Genomic DNA, 20,625 nt, shown 5'->3' on the forward strand with positions numbered 1-20,625 from the left:
TTGGAAAAAAAATATTCACTTCAATGCATGCAACAATTTATTACAGAACATGTCATTTTTAAGGAACAATGGAACTGAACATTAAGTATTACTTTATATACAGGTTACATAATGTACTGTAGGGTAGGCGTATTCAGTGTAATGTACAGTATACATGAAAACACAAAGCACAATGCTAAATAAAAAATCCAGTAGCAACGACAGATTAACACGTTTTAGAGCGTCCCGTACATGTAATTTAATGGTCTCGTTTGTAGCCTTTCCTGTGTTCTTAATAAAACGTTCATATAGCACCAAGTAACTCTTTTTGATTACATTTCATAGCAAATGGCTTTGTCATAAAAAAACGTGTTTAACCCGTCTGCTTTTATGCAGTACCGTGAGTACACTTCCAGGCTGCAGTGTCTCCATACAGAGAGCACTACTTAGAATTTATGCCTTGGAGCAAATGACCAAATAAGGCACGCACACACTCTGGTGTGACGGGTCTCAGAGGTGGGGGGTGGTGCTGAACGAACAGCTCCCTGTAAATGAGGGCTTCAGTAAATAAAGCAATCAAAGACCTCTCGGCTTAGCGCACAGCTCTTCGCGCGGCACAACGTAGTCATGAACCAGCCAAGCTCTCCGTCTTCAAGATCAACATTAAAACTTTTAAAACCCGTCACTTCACCCAGACCATGAAGAGGCAAAACGTAAGGACCCTCGCTCTCATCATCTGTACCTTCACCTATTTGCTCGTTGGAGCGGCTGTTTTCGATGCCCTGGAATCTGAGCAAGAGAAAACGCAGAAGGCAAAACTGGACGGTAAAAAGGAAGAACTGATGGTTGCATATAACCTGACTCCAGAGAACTTCGATGAACTTGAAAGGGTTGTACTGCAACTGAAACCTCACAAAGCGGGAGTCCAGTGGAAATTCGCAGGATCTTTTTATTTTGCTATCACTGTGATCACAACGATAGGTAAGACCGTGTTTTTTTCCTCTCTTTTATGTTTCATGGCGTTCCAAAGGAAAGGGAGAGCTTTTGCAGGAAGCTACTGTATTTTGGTGTATTTCTCATACCGTTTTCATCACAACCGTGATTATCTTTTCGTGTTGAAATGTACACTTGGTACAGAATGTGTTTCCTTGATGCTTTGGACAATAATTGTCAGGTATATGGTTCAAAGCTTCTAAGGCTTTTTCTTAAACAAAGGGCTCTTTTTGTTGCATACAATAGTACTCAAGGTAATGCATGTAGTCGGATGCAAGGAATTCAACAACGACCAAAGATGTATTAGGTTTGTACTTCTGTTTTAAGTGAGACTGATCTTATCATTAATAAAATACTTGAATGGAAGAGAAATCACCAGTGTCCCAGGAGCAAAGGAACAAACTCATCCGCGGTACTTTATCTACCACTTCTTTAGAGGTCGCTTAATAACAAAGATGAAAAATAAAGTAAAGGAGGGCTAAATAATATAATGGTTCAACAACGACACTTTATTTTCTAAGAAGAATGCAATACGAATGAACGATTAGAAAGCAGTTACTATTTATTGGTTTCATAGATGCCGCGTGTGGTTAACATCTTTGAATTTATCTTGCTACTCATACATTCAATAATAGTCATATACAGTATATTTTAGATTTACAGTAATACCCGACTATAATCAAACCGCTTTTAACAAAATCGGTATTAGCAGCGTTTCTTTTTTCTATGGGATATAAAACTCCACAGCAACTTAACTTTACGTCAGAAATCTATCCACACATTAGTTGAAATGCAATTAAGATTCTGGATTTCCATTTTGCATTCTTTATCCAGTTTATTTCAGTTCCTGGTGCTTATTTGAACGTGTTTGGAATACCGGTCCCAAGAAATACAATAGATCCGATTTAATAAATAGCATCTCGCTTCTATAATTCTAATGCAGGAGCTGCAGATTTATAAAATATTAATGCTTTTAAGAGCAATGTCGATATGCCTATATGTTTGTGTAGTTGCGATGCCATTTGTGTTTTTCGTATTAGAGAAACAGTGAAACATTTTACTGTACCTGCGCCTTTTTTAGCGGTATATTTAGAAATTAAAAAATAAATTAAAAAATTGCGCATTTTACTTTTTTGTGAGCTTCAATTCTGTTTTTCAAAGATTAATGAAAAAATAAAAATATTAGCTTAGCAGTACTTACAGTATGAGTGGAAACGAGGTTTATGAAAACATGCGCCAAAAACACATTTTAATAACTAGAGAATCAGTGTTCACACAGGAACATAGACATTATGCTGATTAAAAATAGTCCATAATATAGTCATTATGAATATTTTATCATCCACATAATAAGAGAAATAGTCAGAGTCAGTTGGTATTTTATTAAGTTGAATGTGTTATAAAACTACTGTTTAAGTAGAGTTATTGATCTCCTAAGTAAAGCTGGCACAGTAATAAAGTTACATAGACTTGAGTAATAACACACAAGTATAGCATATTGTAGTATTTATATTAGTTTAAAATATTTTAATATTATGATTTAATATATGTTTTATGAAAAGGAGAGATGTTCCAGACCTTAGGATAATCACACCTGTAATTTCGTACTTTATAATTAATTGTGGATACAGTGTTAGTGTGACAAGTTACATTTGGTAAACTTGTAAAATTGATTATTACAGTTACTTTTCTACTCTTTGTTAGTTTACCTATATAATTAACACTTTTTATATAAAGGTACCTACATTCACACCTTTTAGCTGTCTATTTTATTAGTACAGTTCAGGTAAAGTACCTTGCTCTTGGGCACAAGAGCACTATTTCACCTGTAATTTGAACCCACAACATACTAGGAATGAGTCCAGAATCCTAACCTGTGCTCCATAATGGACTCCACAGTGGAAAGCACTAGATTTAGCATTATGTGCATTCTTTAATCACCATTTCTCAACTTGTGGAGGTCAGTGACCATTTGCCTGCAGTCTGTGGGGAGTTCTCTGTACTTAACCATGTGTCACGCCCTCTACTCACCACATTCTCACACGGAAATGCGCCTGCACAAATGACACTCCAGCCCTGAGCACTTCTGCCAAAAGACACCACCCCTGCAAATCGGCCAACCACGACACTTCATCAATCAACGCACCTTCTTCCTTGCTCAGTACTTAAACCCTTCTCAACCCTTTGCTCTTCATCTGGAATTGGTTGTTTGTTTACCTACCTTGCCTTAGATCATGTTTTCCTTCTTGCTCTTTATTACTAACCATGGAACTCCCATTCGACTACATCTACTGTCTTGCCCCTTCGGATTTGGAAGCCTACTTGTTGATCTTCACCTTTTGACTCACGGAACTGCCTTTTCGACTACAGCTTCAGCCTTGCCTTATTCTGGATTGGAAACCTATTCTCCTGCCCTTTTCTACGATCCTTGGAACTTGACTCGGACTTCGCCTCTCGTCTAGCCCCCTAAGGTACCGCATAGGGTCCATCTTCCCGTTTCCTCAGTGGGTCAATCCTGACACTGTGATGATACAGTACGTGCTGCTACTGAATGTCTTCTTTGCGTTTCCTCCTTTAATACCCCAGGACACAAGAAACCTTTGCAAGCCTCCAAAATGGTTCCTAAGGATTCCATTGCCCTTCCAAAGATAAGAATGTTGTATGTTTGGTTTTTATTTACAATTTAACAATTTTTGGAATTTCTTTTAAAATAAGACATTCTGCAGTCTTTAACTCATTCTGTCCCCAGTGTATTACCATAAACTTTTTTTGCATTTTAAGAAATTCTACTTCTGGATCCTTGCTGTTTTATGGGAAAACTACACAGTCTTCAAGTGAAGAGCAACTAAAAAGGTTCTACACACACAAGTCACTATGTCTTATCAACTCTTCACCCAGGTGTCACTTAAGTAATCATTTCAATTCAAGTTCCGTTCCGAGACTGTCGATCTTCTAAAGTTAAGTCAATCTAGACTCCTCTCTCTCCCCGGTGGGGAGAAGGTAAACTGAAACCACATCAAGCAATGCCCCACTCCTCCAGCTAACAGCAGTTCCTGTCAGCCCTGGTTCATGGGGCTACGGCTGGTGGTCTTCAGCAGCATAGTAACTTAATTCAGCCCCATTGAGCCTAACAAATAGAGTACCACACACCCTGCCTTTCAGCACATCAGATGCCCCCCAGTTCAGCCTAAGCTATATTGTTTCAAGCACTTGTAGTTGCTAGGTTGCATGAGCCTATAAACCAGTCCACTCCAATTTAAAACTGGGTCTCTTCTCTTGCATTACCACTAATCAATTTTCCAGGCTGGAGTCTAGACACAGACTGAAATTCTGTTCCTCCTTGTTGTTCTTATTAGCCTCTTAATTAGCTCAGAGGAGTGGCCAATTCCATGCAGAGCCTATCCTGAAAGCACCGTTCCCTCTCATGGAACTTCACTCCGCCTCAGTGTTAACTACCCATTCAAACTAGCTGTGCCTCCTTTTGCAGGTTTTTCAAATGAACAGGTGGATTTCTCACAAAGCCAACTATCACTACCTCACCATAACATTATTTCAAAGTGTTAACAGATAACGTTTTGGCACACTTACTCAACCTGTCAATAAATATTAAATCTTAGATAAATTAAGGTACACTACAATAAAATGTTCTAGTATACACAGGATCTAAATTGCTCAGTTCATTCAGTTATATGTGAGTGATTTATCTGAGGAGATCATTTACTGACTTGTTTCACTTATTCTACTCTGATTCTAAACCTTTAAAGTTTGGTTTTAGAGCACTCAAAATCAATAGCATTAAATCTAATCCTGTCACTTGGAAAATTATTGATGATGAGCAGTGGCTCTGCATGAAACATGTGTATACATTTGTTGCCATATACTATAACAAGAGAGTTTTGATTTTAATTGATTTACAATGTTAAAAATTGCTGTTTATGCTTGATATATACCTCCAGTGCCATAAGTACATGTTGATGGTCATCAAGATACAGTATATGTATGAAACTGCATCTAGCTTCAGCTGCAAGTTTACTAAATAAGAGGATTTATGAGTACCATATTGATTGAATGAATACGGTCTCAAATCTTAGGAAGAAACAAATTTAAAAATGTAGAAAAATGTGCCAGAAAATAAAATCAACTTTTAAAAGACAAAGCTTTATCCATTAGATATAAAGGCCATGACATTCTAAGTGTTCTCAATTCATCAAATTATTCATAGGATTGTGGGTTTGTTTGGTAATTTAATTTAGATGGAAAGTTAGCTATTAGAAATTCATGTGATTTTCATACAAATTATCTTAGAATTCCTGTACAGCACTATTTATATTGTACCTTTTTTGTATGTATTCTTATTTTAACCTGGTGTGTGGTATTAGTCAAAAGTAGTAGTAAGGTTGGTATGATTATCTAAGATCCAAGTGAAAGTGCACTTTGAAAACCATTCAAATGATTTATAGCATTTAAGTAGATGGTTATAAATTACCTTTTAATTTAATACATACAAAAGAAAATATAAAAAGTAAGAAGAAAGGATACTATCACTGAGACACCTATATTTTGCATGCATAAGCTTTTGAAGACTTTTTACTTCAGGTGACAACATTTTAAAACCCTAAAATCAGACATACTGTAAGATGTTCCGTCAGAATAGGACAATTTTAGGGGAGAGGTCAGAACTGAGATGCATTTGGACAGCAGTGAGGGAAAGTACACATGAATACTGCTGGCATCATTCCTGACTTTCCACAGTTCAGCTGTTTGTCGACTAATGTAGGTGCCAAATTCACAGTCATCACAACAGAAAATGAGAAGTGGAAAGCAAACAAATTGCGAGCGAAATGGCATATTTGTATCTTCATAATAATAATAGACATCATGAAATGAGAAATTGTTCATAATAAAGGCCAATAGTCATAATATTTATAGTCAATATGTAAAAAAAGCTACAGCTTTCTGTGGCTGGTATATAAACATTGTTGAATCATATTTACAAAATGTTCAGCAGAATATTCAGTCTTTTTCCACTATGCACTACAGTACATTAATATAACTCATGCAAAAGGAATTTTTGTCCAGTGTCTACAGCTGCAATAATCTAAACGGCTGTCAGTGATCACTGTCCTATCAAAGTAGCTCTAAACAGATATATCAAGACAAAAGGGACTGAGCTAGCATAGTTTTAGCTGTATTGTACTGGAAGTGTTTTCCAAAGAAATCACTAAAGTGATAAAAAGCCTGGGAAACTTGGAATAGAACGTTTAGACCTTGCCATTTAAAACAATCTTCAGAGATTGAAGGTTCTTGTGTGAAAGGGCCTTTAGGGGCTCATCTGGTTAAAATCGTCAAAATACACAAAGTGCAAGTAGGCTACCAAGGCTCATCTGGGTACCCACTGGGAGTGTTGCACTAGCTAGCTCTCCTAACAGACCCTGCCCATCTCCTTGGAAAGACTTTTATTTACGGAAGGAATGCTAAATGGGAAAAAATAACAAGCAATTTAAAATCATTCCCCAAACTGCAGTACTTGGCACAAGGGTGGTTTTGATAAACTGTAATGGAACTTTCACATGAAAACCTTTTGGCAGCCCTTTTTCTGTCACCTCCTGTTTCTCATGTTGATCACAGTGACCACAATGCACAGAAGTATTGTGCAACACATCACATGTGGTGTTCTCAGCTGCAACTATTCCCTCAAAATGAGCGATTACTTTTTTTATGATCCCACAATGCCTTGTCGATTAGCAATAAATGTGCAGTTTACTGCAACAAATGTTGCAGTGACAACCTTAAACTCACAGTCAGAGAAGAACTTTGGAAAGTAGTTTCCAAATGAAATTGCAGTATTAAGAAAGCAGTATCATGAAATGAGCCAAACTATTCATACAGTAATTCATAATTGTGTGCTTTTCTCTAATTTATTTTAGATTTTTGTGGCACTGGGTAGATGCTTTATTCATCTGGAAACTTTATACATTTTAGACAGGTTTGACAGTAATTTTGTGATTAATATTCCTATAATATTTTTTATGCAGTACAGTATATAATTGAAAGCAGGGGTGAGAACAGATAAAATTGCATAACAATTGGTGTTATACAAAGATAATAAACATGTCTACTTGTATACTGTATTTCATATGCAATACATACAAAACCTGTGTCCTATGGCTTGAATTGATGATTAAGTGTAATGTGTTGAAATATAGCACAAGCAAAATATACAATAATGTTGGTCTGATGAAAAACAATTTCTGAGTGTTTACAATTGTATATTTAATTATTTCTCAACAAATAGAGAAAAAAGTTAAATTATATAATCTGAAACACAAATCCTGTGCTAAATGTTGCAAATTATAAAATAATGAATGGACTTCAAAGGACTAACAGGAACATGAATGCACCAGCTGTTATGTTTGGGCACAAATGCTTGATCAGGTACAAAGAGAGCACAGTGTGTAAAATAACTGGTGCTTAAAAAATGACTTGATCCCAGAGGCTTTGAAAGAGAAAAAAATGGAGCGGAAATATGACAAAGCTCTTTTCATCGTGTTTAAGTGATGAAACAAAGGCAGTCTCTAGGATCTTTACAGGTAAAAATGCATAAAATCCTATAATTTAATGGTGGAAGACAGAATACAAGAGTAATCCAAAAACTTACTTGCCTTGAGGTGGGGATTGTTTAATTCAATAACCAAGAAATAACCGAGAAAATCTGGTTCCAGCATTAGTAACTGAAAACAGAAAAACATAAAATAGATTGTAAAATTAAGGGGTCCTTTCCGGCAAAAAAAAAAAGTACAGTACATGGTGAATTCAAACAGACCATTTACAGCACTCCTTTAAATAAACTTTTAGTTTTTGTTTAGGTTTTCATTCATTTTGTTTTAATTGTACTACACCTATAATAATAAATTTCCAATGCTTGTTATAAAATATATTATTACAGTTAAGTCTGAATTTTGGCATGTTTGATTTTGTTCTTTACGAAATACTTTCCACTTCCTAATCGAGGACACCACTAATTCTCACCTCAATGCGCTTTGGGGCCTGGCTAGCAACAGGCATCTGTTTGGGCATCTGTGCCCTATTCGAGATATATGCTCTACAGTATGTAACCCATCGCGTACCAGGATGAATATCTTTCTACCAGCCACTATTCATCATATCCCTTAAAATTCACTTATAATTAATAACCTTTTAAATCCTTAATAAGGATAAATGAATTTGCAATGTGAATAACAGTATAAGATTTTAAAATAAATGGCATTTGAAAAGCTCACTGAGAGTAAAATGACAGGAGACATTTACGTCTCATATATTTGACTCATATATTTTCTAAACCATTTGCCACACATCACTAAGAGCTGTCTTCTCTTTATATTTTAGATGAAGTTGCTTAACTGCAACTATGTAAATAGTATTTTTTTCCTGATTACATTTGTTGGTATAATTGTTTTTATTTTACAGTCAATTTGGAATGCATTTCCCCCCTTTTATATGCATTCTTATGGAAAATTAGTTATTAATTTATATGTTTGATTTGCATAGCATTTAACTAATGCTTCTGCTGCATACATTGAAAACTTTTATTACTATTATTATGATTAGTTGTAGTAGCAGTAGTACTATTACTATGTCCAATGATAGAATCATTTTACACCAGAGGTCTTCAAACACTGCTGTCAAATCGGCTTTATAGGTGTCCTTAAATTTTTCAGCTTCATGAACAGAACATAACCAGTCGAGCAAATAATGAGTTTAAATTAGGTAATTCAGGGGGCAAATCGAATGAAAACCAAAATCCTTTTGGATCCTCAGTGCGCCTCTGTTTTCTTGTAAACTTTGAAATGTTTTAAACCTACATACTAACTACATGCTGTACTAGGCTACAATAACTAAGCAAGGCAAACATAACAGAATTTCATGCTCATATATATTGCTATATATGTGTGAAGAAGAAGAAATTGAATATGTCAAACAAAGAACCCATGTCAGAGAACAAAGAACATGTTGTGTAAATATCTAGAGTGTGAACCACTGAAAATTAGCCAGAATGGATGTATGTCCCCTGTATTCCAGTTCTCTCATTGTCTCCGCGTGGGATGCTCGCTCTTGCTGGTACTTCCAAATCATCATCACTTGCTTTGTTCTTGCTAAATTGCAATTCACTGTAGTCTTTATATGAATACTTTCTTTCACATTATAGTTGGCTAGCCAGGTTAATGGTTGTTTTAGTGACCTTTGTTTGTCCTAGTCTGCTTTATTTAGTTAAAAACAGCGGTCATGACCCATGTCTGTAGGTTTTGAAATATTTCTGTATTCTTATTTCTATGAAGGATAAAAAAGTCAAATTTAAATTACATTTACAGTGTACTGAATATTTGGGACATACTGTTGAGGTACATACACATTAAGGATCATGCTACACTGGTGTGACTACATTCAAAGGATTAGAATAGCTAAACATTAAAAAATCTGTGTTTAAATTGCCGCTGACTGCCATTTTGAAAATCATCCCACTGCAGTCTGCCTGATCAGGCATATGCGTCAAATCTACCACTACGTATTTAATGCCTAGGTCAAACCTGTGACTAATCCTTATCATGCTTTCATTTTGACTGTGTCCCCAGTTTTCATCCTGAAAAATAATGACCCCTTGATCTGGATCGTTTTCTTTTTAGATTTAGTTTGATATCTCAATTATTTTATTAAGTCCATTATTTCTGAACATTTAAATTCCCTTGTATTTATGACATGACAACTGTGCAGTTACTGTAAATATGTGAACAACTTTCAAATAGTTAAAACAAGTTAGCAATATGATATCTGAGAAAATGCACATAATAACTTCCCTGTTACAAAATGTCCCCCTTTCTACCTGGTTGTTGTAGAAAAAGTGTGCTACAAGGTCAAATCATTCAAATAAGACATCCCTGTCAGAACCTGATTCAGATCTCTGTCTGATATGATATTTTGGCAAAAGACATTTTGATCCATAGGGATTTGCTTCAAGGGATATGAGAGCATGAGAAAATAAAACCATGTATTATACATGTCTAGAATATACAGTATTTTCAACAGAGTTGGCAATGGCAATGTTTGAACAGATTTCAGAAAAATACTTGTATACACTACTCTAACAGATAGCAGCAGCAGTATGAAGCTGGGGTCATAGTTCTAGATTCATGATAAAACCTGGAAGTTGTGGTTTTCAATCCCAGTTGAGAAACTGCTGTTGTTCCCTTGAGCAAGGTTCTTCACCCAATTTGCTACCGCCTAAAATCCAAGCTGTACAAATGAGTACAAATATTGGCTGCTTTGGATAAAAGGGGTCAGACAAATAAAATAGTAATACTGACTTTTAAAATAAAAGATGCTAATGTTAACAATTGTAATTGCATGCTGCATAATCTCACAGTGGGGACTTTTATCCTGACAAGGCAGACAGATAGTCCATAGGTTGAATATGAAATTACAGCACTTCGTGATTGATGGCTCATTAATTTAGCCTTGAGATGTCACATTAAAATGCATTTTTACCTCTTCATCAGACTTGCTAGAATGTATAATCATAGATAACTAGATATGACCTAAGCAATTTATGGTCTGCACCTACAGTACCTCCTGTCACAACACATCTTGTGCTCCCACTGCCGATACCCAAGCCTGTTTCTCTCATGTGAGAAATTGAGATGAAAGCTGGCCACGTAACCCTGACCAATCACTTTACTTTGCTGAGATAGCACTGATAGTAACATTGTTTTGCTTGGTTATGGTGTTGTATATTCAGTATAGGGTATGTTGTACATGACTCTTAAACTTTTAAACACAATTACAGAGAGAAGTATTGAACCATCTGTTAACACATTATAGCCTGTCGACTGAAGAAGCTGGAGTGTACTTTGAGTACTTTAACTAAATCAATCAACGGTCAGTCAGGTCACATTCATATTGACTTTTTTCACCACCTTTGTTGGTTACCTGTCTATTTGTGTTGTAGATATTGGATCCACACCTAACCTTCTGACCTATTGAACTGTATTCTGCTTTGCTATCGTTTTAATTTGAGTGGAGGCTGGTAGGCTTTTATACCAAGAGAGCCAAACTGAAGTCTGACAAGTCATTTTTTAATAATCTCTGCACTGAATGTACACACAATTTAAAACATACTGTACAATACATATAAAACCATGCGTCTACTGTACAGTACACTGCTGTAAGTCATATGCCTAATCTTTGGATCAGTAGGATCATCCATATACTGTATTTTGGCAATTATTTATGAAAGCAAATAAAGGAATTGAAAATATTTGTTTTGAGCAAACAAAAACACTTGCACTGTTAATTGGCTATTGCAGAGTGAAAATTCTGAGATACTAAGACCACCAGGGGGCAGCATGGTGGTGTGGCTGCTGCCAATAAACTATTGGGTCCAGACCAGTGCACCATGTGGGCGGGGTATGCATGCTTTTACTAGGTTTGTCTAGGTATTGTCTAAGTGTTCCAGTTTCTTCCCGTTTTTCAAAGTCATACAGTATTGGTTGGGTTGATTGACATTTGTATGTATGTATAATATGTATAATATGTATAATAGTATAGGGAGCATTTTTGGTTTTCTCCCATTGCTTTAAATATATAATTATGAACATAATCCAAAGCTGTGGATCAAGGTAATTCATTTCTTCTTTTCACTTCATCTTTAGGAGAGTGTAACCGATGATCATTACTTAATTCTTAGTGCTACTGAAATGCGTCTAAAATCAGAAAGCATACGCTTTAATGATCTCAAGAGTTCAGAACATATTACCAAAGACTGTAGAAAGAAGTTTAATTAGTGTTTTAGATGGCTAATACAGACAAAATGCATCTAGAATTCACACTTCGATTTGGTAAAATGACTATGTCAATATCATTATTCAATCTGTAGTAATTCATGAAATTACTGTGTAAATGTCATTCAATTGCTTTCTAAAATTTGTTCTTACACAAATTTTATTAAAGCTCTAAAACATGCCTGCATCATTTAAATATATTGTGCATAGCTGATAATTCACAATGGATATATATTACAAAAAAAGTCCTCTTATTTATTTAATAGATAATGTTAGATTATCAAAAGATAACATTAAAGTGCCTAAGATGGTACATCAGTTCAAAGTGCTGTACAAGAAAACAAAGGAAAGAAAAATGTAAACCCAAACCAGAACAAATTTAAAGCTTCACTATAAATGGGAGTTTTAAGAGGGGATTTAAAAAGTGCTGTCTAATATGTAAGATATGATGTTGGGTGCAGCAATGTAACAGAAATCACAGTCTCTAAGGGTTCAGAACTTTTTATTGGGAATGCAAAAATGTGAAGTTCAAGGAAATTGAAACAGTTGGTATGTGTTCATACATGTTAGTATTGGATTTAAATCCAAAAGATTTTAGGAAAAACAAAAGCTTGCAAGCTTTTCTGCATCAGGCTGGGAGTGTCATGTTTGGATACACATACAGTACAGGGGTTTTCATGACACTGCAATCATGAACATCAGATGTGAGGATGCAAATAACAATGACCCCAAGATTCCTCACCTGAGTACTTGGACTGGTTGAAAATGTCATTATCAGTTAAATTAAGGTTGGAACATTTACCAATCAACAAAACTTCTTATCCTCTCAGGGTCTAGGTGCAAAACATTTTGTTGTATCCATTTTCTAATATTGTCTAAGCATCATGATAAGACAGTGCTTGATTGTCCAGTTTAATGCTAATATAAGTTTGGAATTTTATAGAAATTAAAACTGATGCCATACCTATGAAGAATCTTAACCACAGGTAGCATATCGAAACTAAAAAGAACTGGTCCTAGACCCTGCGGGAAAGGTCCTAAAAGGTCCAGGTCCAAGTGGAGTAACAAAATTGCTACATGTTAAAAACTTTGTAGAGGAATGACAATTTGTTTTCTGTCAGACAATCCTTAAACCATGACAAAGCTGTTCCAATAGTACCAACAACCTCCTTGGGCATCAAAATATCATATCTGAAAGTTATAATTTCATTAATGTAGGTAATGTGTATTTTTTTTAAATTAAACTTTTGCTTAACCTGATACAGTAAGTCAGTTGAGAACAAATCTTCATTTAGAATGGCAGCCTGTAGAGTACCCATTTCTATAGCAAAGTATCTATTGGGGGAAATGTAAGTGAAACATGTGTCAGCAGCAGCATCCTACTAGGGAAATCTAAATGTCACAATTTCCTGCAACTTCATTTTAGTACATCTTCTTTTAATATTTGAGAAATTTCATTTCCATAACTTTCTACTTCAATTCCTAAAAAATCAAGACCTCCCTGCAGACATGCAAAATATTTTTTCAAGTCACATACAGTAAATATCATTTTCTTTCCACCCAACATTACTGTTTTTTACTTGTTTAGTTCTGGCTTAGCTCGTGTAATTAATGAGCAGTGTAACATGCGTGGCCCAGGTACAGAATGCCTTAATTTACAGTACGTAGTCGCAGATTACGACCTTGAGGTCCAGGTCTTTTAGAAGTGGAATAACAAAGCTGCCTGAGATTGTGTGATGATCCGAGCCTAGACTGCCTCCTCCTGCAGGTTAACAATGGTTTGTCAGCTCATCTTGCTTAAGGGTAACCTTCTTGTTCCATTTTCGTGAGGAAATGTCAGAACAACCATGACTTTTCTTGCACAGCTCATTGTGCTTAAAGGACTCAGGGCCTAATTTCTTTACATGTCTAGTTATCTAAGGCAAAATGTTTTAAGTAATATGCTGTATTTTAGCATAAGCCAAGGAATTTAAACAGCCTTGTTAAATGTAAGTGTGCCTTCTTAATGAGAATTGTTTTTGTCTTTGAACAGAAATTAATTAAATAAGAATTAAATCAAACAGATCAAAGTGTTAGCTCTAAAGCTGATTGATACATTAAGTATTGAACAGTTTTGTGCTTAATATATGTCTAGTATGGGTGCTAATGTGTAGGACATACTGTATCACTGATTTTAACAAGGCAGAATAAACCTTATCTTTCTGGCAAGCATATTACACAAACATGATCAAATATATTTCTGCTTTTTGTGATGGATCAGATGCAATATAATAAACTGCACGTAAACTACAGCTGATTGAAAGCTAAGTCTGTGCGGAACACACTTTCACTACATTTTAGATCTGCCTCAAACAGCCTTACATCTTGTTAAATTAGGACAAGAATGCAGATCATGTATAAAAATAGCAGCTGTCTATTTTTCCTGTTCTATATGCTGTACAACATAAGAAGAGCTTATGGCAATTAATCATGGAAGTGTAATAAAGACACCTTGTAAAGCCAAAGCAATTAATTTGGCTCAACTTTGAAATTTTCTGTAGCTTTTACTTTTGTGTTGGTTACTTAATTGATAGAAAGTAAAAATGTTATTTTTTCCTGGTAAAAAAGAAAACTGTCCTTACAATTATTTTAAATAATTTAATATTCATCATCATTTTAAATTATTGGAAAGTGTGTTACATTTCACAGAACACTGCTTCTGCAGTTGTTAGAGTCAGTTTTACAACATGGACTCATGCCCAGTGAAATTAGGTTCATATATCCCTTTTATTCTGTGATCCCCATTCAAACGTCCTGCTTCTTTCTTCACAGATAAAGTGTCATGTCATTGATACTCTGAAGGATGTTTTTGCCAACAGATCCTGAATTTAAACATATTTATCCATCCATTTCTTGATGAGTTTAAATGTTGCCAAAAAAGCAGTGAACATTAAAGCTATAGCTTGTTCTGACCGTAGTTACGAGTCTTGGGACCCATCAGTTTGTGAAACGGTATCTAACTGCATTTCACTATCACCTGTGAGTGCATGGGACAAGGTAAAGTGATACTACTGCTAATGATGTCAGTCAGATCTCCTTCAATTCTTTTCTCATCTAACAGATGTCTGCTCCAAGCAGCTTATGTTTCCTGAAGCACACTCAAGCAATTGGCCAACTTGCATCCATTACCATACTTATAGAAAGTATCATATCGAGAGCTAACACAGCTGTGTGCAATATTTTGACATACAGTAGCATTGTCATACATAAGAGTTGTATTGATATCTCAGAATTTACGATTTTTGCACAATTTCATCAGATAGATGTCAATCCCTTCAGTCTTATTGTTCTCTGTCCACTGATCAGAAGTTTATTAAAAAACCTCCCTTTCCACAGACACACTCACATCTCCACTACACCTCTTCATGCAGCACGTCAAATAACTTTCAAGTGTACATGAGCCATCAGGTAGATCACACTGCTATTTGTTTTGCTTGAACAGAAAAGCAATAGAAAAGTGATTGTCTGATCAAATATCTAATTGCACCAAAGTACAGAATTTTAGAGCAATGGTGGTAGGGCTGTGACACTGAAAATTAGTGAATTGTTAATTGTATAGGCACACATACTGTACAGTACAGTAAGAACATAAAAAAGTCTGCAGATATAAGGAGGCCATTCATTCCATCTACTGTAGCTTGTTTGGTTTTTAGTAGCTAATAGAGGCATCTATTCCAGTCTTTTCTCTTCAAGAAGTGATCGTATACTGTAGGCTTTGCCAATATACAGTAGTTGTGCTGCTTCTTCCAGACTCTACAGTCTCCCATTTAAAGAACTGCTTCCTCTTCCTGGGAATATCTTTTTTGAATTGTAATGAACAAAACTGCATTTTAATTGATGTACTACTAGGGCTTAGCACAATTTTTATGCGACGTTCTTGGATTAAACTATTGAAATTAATTTTATTAATGATTACAAAAATGAGTTGATTTTTCTAGTTTTACTTCAGACATACTGTATATCAACTGTTTTATACCATAGGCTGTATTTATTTGAATAACCCTAACAAAGATCAAGATATTGAGAAAGATGAGAAGTGTTAAAACATGGACATTTGCTTACCACGCAATTGCTAGTAAACATTTGAAAGCTGTGTGAAGTGTGATTGAATGAAGTGTGACTTGCCCATCATCAGAAATCACATGTCTGTGATTTCTCATTAGACATATACTGTATGTTCTTATAGCTTGTTCTTTCTCATATTATAATATTATTTCTTGCACGATCCTGGAATAGCATCAGGGCAGAAAAGAAATGGCAAAAAATTGCATCATTCCAATATATGAACACAAGTTGCATACTGGGACTTTCAAAGTGATTTTTGAAGATAGTAATTTTCATTCAGCATAAAATATGACCAAATTGTTTTTAATAACTTAAACATTGGTTTATACTCTAATTAGGATTCATTAGCAATAATATTAAATTCTCTGTTATTTGAACATAAAGGTGGAACTTATTAGTCAATAGCCATCTAAATGATCAAAGTTGGCTCCTTGTGGGTCAGTTAATTAAAACTTTAAAACATTAATTATTCACCACCTACAGTTCATTATGTCCCAACTGAAGTACTCGTTATGAATTTACAGTGATATCATTTATTTTACTGCATCGCTTCACTGACTGTGAGACTGTTGAACCTCAGTGCTTTGTGCTTGTGTCCCCAGAGACTTGGCCTTTGCAGAACATTCAGAAATATCATTACTTACAGGCAGAGGTCTATAGTGGGCATCGTTAAGAAGCAAGAACGAAGAATTCAAGACTTCTGTCTGTTTCCATATTAAAATGTTTTTTTATGAAAAAACTGACAAATCAGCTGAAGGAATGAAGACATTTATGGGCCTATAAAGACATGCTGGTATTTCCTGTTACTCCGAATAAACCGAGTATATTAAAGGATTTGCACAACCCTAAAAACTTGTTTTAATCCAGCTCCTATCATGGTATTTGATTCTGCTCCAAGCTTAAGTCTAGCAGATGAAAGGAAACTGACCTTTATTGGCCATTAGATACGCTATGCTACCAATTAGTGGTAGGTGTCAGCATCATTTTCATGTTTGATGGTGGTTTTGAAAAAAAAACTTTTTATTGCTCAGTTATCCAACCCATTTTAAATCTTTTATCCTAACATTTGATGCTGCACGAGCCAGAACTGTTAACAGAACACATTTCAAACATTAATAATATTCAATAAAGAGGTTTTTCCTGAAATGATGTTTTCTGGGCTTTCTGAATTTTCCAAGAGACAGAATGGAAGCTGTTCCAAGACTGCATGTTTTCCAAATAAATGAAAAATCTACAATTTGTTGTATCCAATTTTCATTTAAGTGCTGCAATCCTTATAGTATTTTATTTTATAGGTATAGATTAGGCTACAGCACATGGGATTTTTTTGTATGGATGTGTTCTTTCAGAGAAGCTGGTCTTTGCCATGAGGATATATTCATCTGCTGCCTCTTCTTTGTGACGTAGTGTCTGTGCATATTCATTAAGAGCACGTTGAAACTTAGGTAGTACCAGCCTGAATTAAACCATGCTTATAAAAAAATCTTCGGCTGTAGTCCTAGAACAGTATCTTAATTCAGACATTTTCTTTGTCAATAGTTATTGCTCAATTTGAAAACCCAAAGAAATTAACTGTAGTTTGTAATTTATTATTTTGTGTATTGAGCTGTATCTCATATTCACAAGTTTTTTATACTTTACTAAATTTGGGTAAGTTTGTCGATATTAAATTAAACTAATTATTTTACTTTCATTTTGGAATTTATAGAATTTATTTTTACAGTGAGGTAGAAATAGAGAGAACTGAGTAACGTGGAGGAGAATCACAGAACCGAGGGCACAGTAACTGTATGCAGGTAGATAGAATCACCAGTTCAACCCTTTCCAGTTAACAATATGTTTAATCTATATTAGATGTAGATTTAAATTTATTTTTTATTTTATATAAAAAATCATTAAAATACTGCAATAAAAAGGTGCATTTCATAACCCCAAGAATCCCTATATTGATGACTTTTTGCAACAAAATAACCCACAATAATGTCTTTTGGTTAACATTTAAATTAAGCCAAATATGTTTACTACTTTTGTATTAATAATACTTGTGTCAGCATTATAATTTATTTCTGGTAGCTTTTCCTACATACTAGAAAGCTGCAGGGCTTTTTTTGTAATATTACTTAGCACAGAGAAATGTATCATTTTAGTACACTGAGCAGGCTCAAATGAGCATTTGATAGAATACCATGATATTGACAAACCTTTTAGGTTTTAAGATTAGGTGTTCAAGAAAACCTTACACTTTTAAGATAAAACAAGAAACATTGGGGCTTCCCAACCGTACAGTTCTGTACATACAGTATAATATGGTATTACAACATGCCACTATTAATGAGTAAAGTTACCACAAAAAAAACAATGTGATACACATTTTAGAATTGTCCTTACTACATCCCAGCAGTCTGATAAAATAATAACAACATGACCAATTGCCCTCTTAAAATATGTTTTGAAGCGATATCTTTGGTAAAGACTTTGATGCATAAAATATTTCTGCATAATTAAAATATTTATGATAAAGGTAGTAGGTTGTGTACTTTTGTCCAACTGATCAATCTTGCTTTCATAAAATATACCAACATTTTAATGTATAATGATGAAAATGATGTAATACACACTTTAAGTTTAAAAGTCTAAAGAGTATACAACTGAAATTCTTAACTGAATAAAGATTCGAAACTGATGTACATGAGAGGTTAAACTTTATCTCCACCTGGCTTTTACAAGGTGATTCTGGATACTATTAACATAATCTACTTTGCATACGGTACAGCGCGAAATGACACGTTATGACAGATTTCATTGTGACACACCCACCGCATTGTACCGCAGCATACCCCGCTCGTTTTGAATGGCTGCATCTGTATATGGCTATATCACCACTAGCAATAAAGACAGGAAAGCAATTGTCTTCTTTTATGTTGTTATAAATTAATAGAAATTCCTTGGAGAGTTTTGGTACTAAGATCATACATTTCTTGTCCTACGATCCTCTTGATTGTCTGTGTACTAATTGTATAATAGGAGGAGTGAGTAAAAAGAGATAAAGGACTAAGACTGAGTAAGTGAGCTAACAGTGTTTCGTTATCAGTTTTTTTATTATTTTCTTCTTTTTCATGGACAATGAGAGGTGCACACAGGAAAGAGAATTATGAGAAGGAAAGAACAGAGGTAAATATATAGTTTTAGAAGTGTGAACTCCAGAACAAGCATCACTTTAGTAAGCCGATTGCTCTTTGACACTCCTAAAAACCTTGTCAATTACTGTACTTCCAACTAAAAAATATTTCCACCCTTTTTCTCTACTAACATCTTTTTTCCATTTTGTAACTCTCGAAATGAAAACAAAAAAATACAAAACCAGTTAAAAGTTTTTTCTTCAAACTTGGAGTGTCAAAACTAAATATTTCTGCTACAAAGTAGTATTGTAAAAAGTATTGGTGGAGTCTCAAAAGCACCTAGTAATAACTGTGTACTGTATCTCATTACAGAACATAATTTATCATGAAACAAATTTGTGCTCTCTTCAATAATAAATATTTAGAAAGCTGCTGTATCTAATTTAAGTTAATAACTTACTGTACATTAATAATTCCACAAAAGTATTTAAGAAATTAAACATTATTTAGTTACAATTAGTGCACAGTACTCTTTACAGTTCCAAATAAAACTTTTAATTAAGCAACAATTTGCATTAAGGACTTTTATGATATTGAGATTCCAATTATTTTTAACACCTGTACAGGAGTTAGTTCCTTAAAAATTGGAAAAATGCTAAATAATTAACTGAATAGTAAACGTATTCACTAATTCAGAGCCCAGATATAAAAGCACAATCCAAAAATCCTATGATCACTGAAGATCAGAGTTGCCCACCCTACAATAATCATCTAATCTGTGGACCTCTATCATATAAAGTTGAAATAAAGTTATATTAATTATATAATTGTTTATTTTAATAACATTTTGTGAATTACTTACAGTAATTTCTCCCTCACTGGCAGAGGGAAGATTTGCAGCATAAAAAATGAGCCGAGTAATTATTTTTTTGAAGGCCGCCTTTATGTATGCTACAGTAAGTATTTTATGTCCTGTATTTTTGTAAAATAATTAAGATATTTTTTGTAAGAGGCATTTGTGTTTCTAGATGGTTTGAAAATCACATAAAAGCTATTATGGACTCGATTTTCAAAACAATTAGGCCTAGAATGTAAACACATGAGCACTGAATTAGTACACTTACTGTAGGTGCTCAACTGATTCAAATTCAGAGAACAATGTACTTTATGGTCTTAAGTGTTAAACACTTAAATGGCAATGAACTAAAGCTAATTCAGACATTCAGAATTTACTTCTGTTTGTTTTCTGGGAAAAGAACTTTAATCTATTTAATGAACTCGTAGCATGTTACCAGACAGACTTTGTCAGGCACTCCATCTGGCTTTAAAAGAATATAAGTAGGTGAGGTATTTATTTTGGCACATTAATGGCATTAATTATTTTAAAGATTGGAAAAAATAATGAAAATAGGAAGTGTTGTACCAAGAACAAAGATTTATTGTGTGTATAATTCTATTAAGGTGAATATACTGTATTTTAAGATCCAATATGTTTTAAAAAATGAGCACACAGTCCAGGCACATGCACATTTAGGTAGTACAATTAGGAGTGTAAATAATTAATTGACATGTCCAAACAAGCAAAAAAAAAATGTATT

General features: G+C 34.5%; 1 protein-coding gene across 1 annotated transcript in view; it reads left to right on the top strand.

Annotated features, from left to right (window-relative positions):
* Window positions 1-440: 440 nt before the first annotated feature.
* The window catches only part of kcnk3a (potassium channel, subfamily K, member 3a), a 56,704-nt gene continuing 36,519 nt past the window's right edge, over window positions 441-20,625 (top strand). The window contains exon 1 of the mRNA XM_088625505.1: window positions 441-960. Within this exon, the coding sequence (XP_088481631.1) occupies window positions 678-960 (283 nt within the window). The 5' untranslated portion in view covers window positions 441-677. The remainder of the gene's footprint in view (window positions 961-20,625) is intronic.

The sequence above is a fragment of the Lepisosteus platostomus genome, chromosome 3 (genome assembly GCF_059453375.1).
Source record: "Lepisosteus platostomus isolate fLepPlt1 chromosome 3, fLepPlt1.hap1, whole genome shotgun sequence".
Taxonomy (NCBI): domain Eukaryota; kingdom Metazoa; phylum Chordata; class Actinopteri; order Semionotiformes; family Lepisosteidae; genus Lepisosteus; species Lepisosteus platostomus.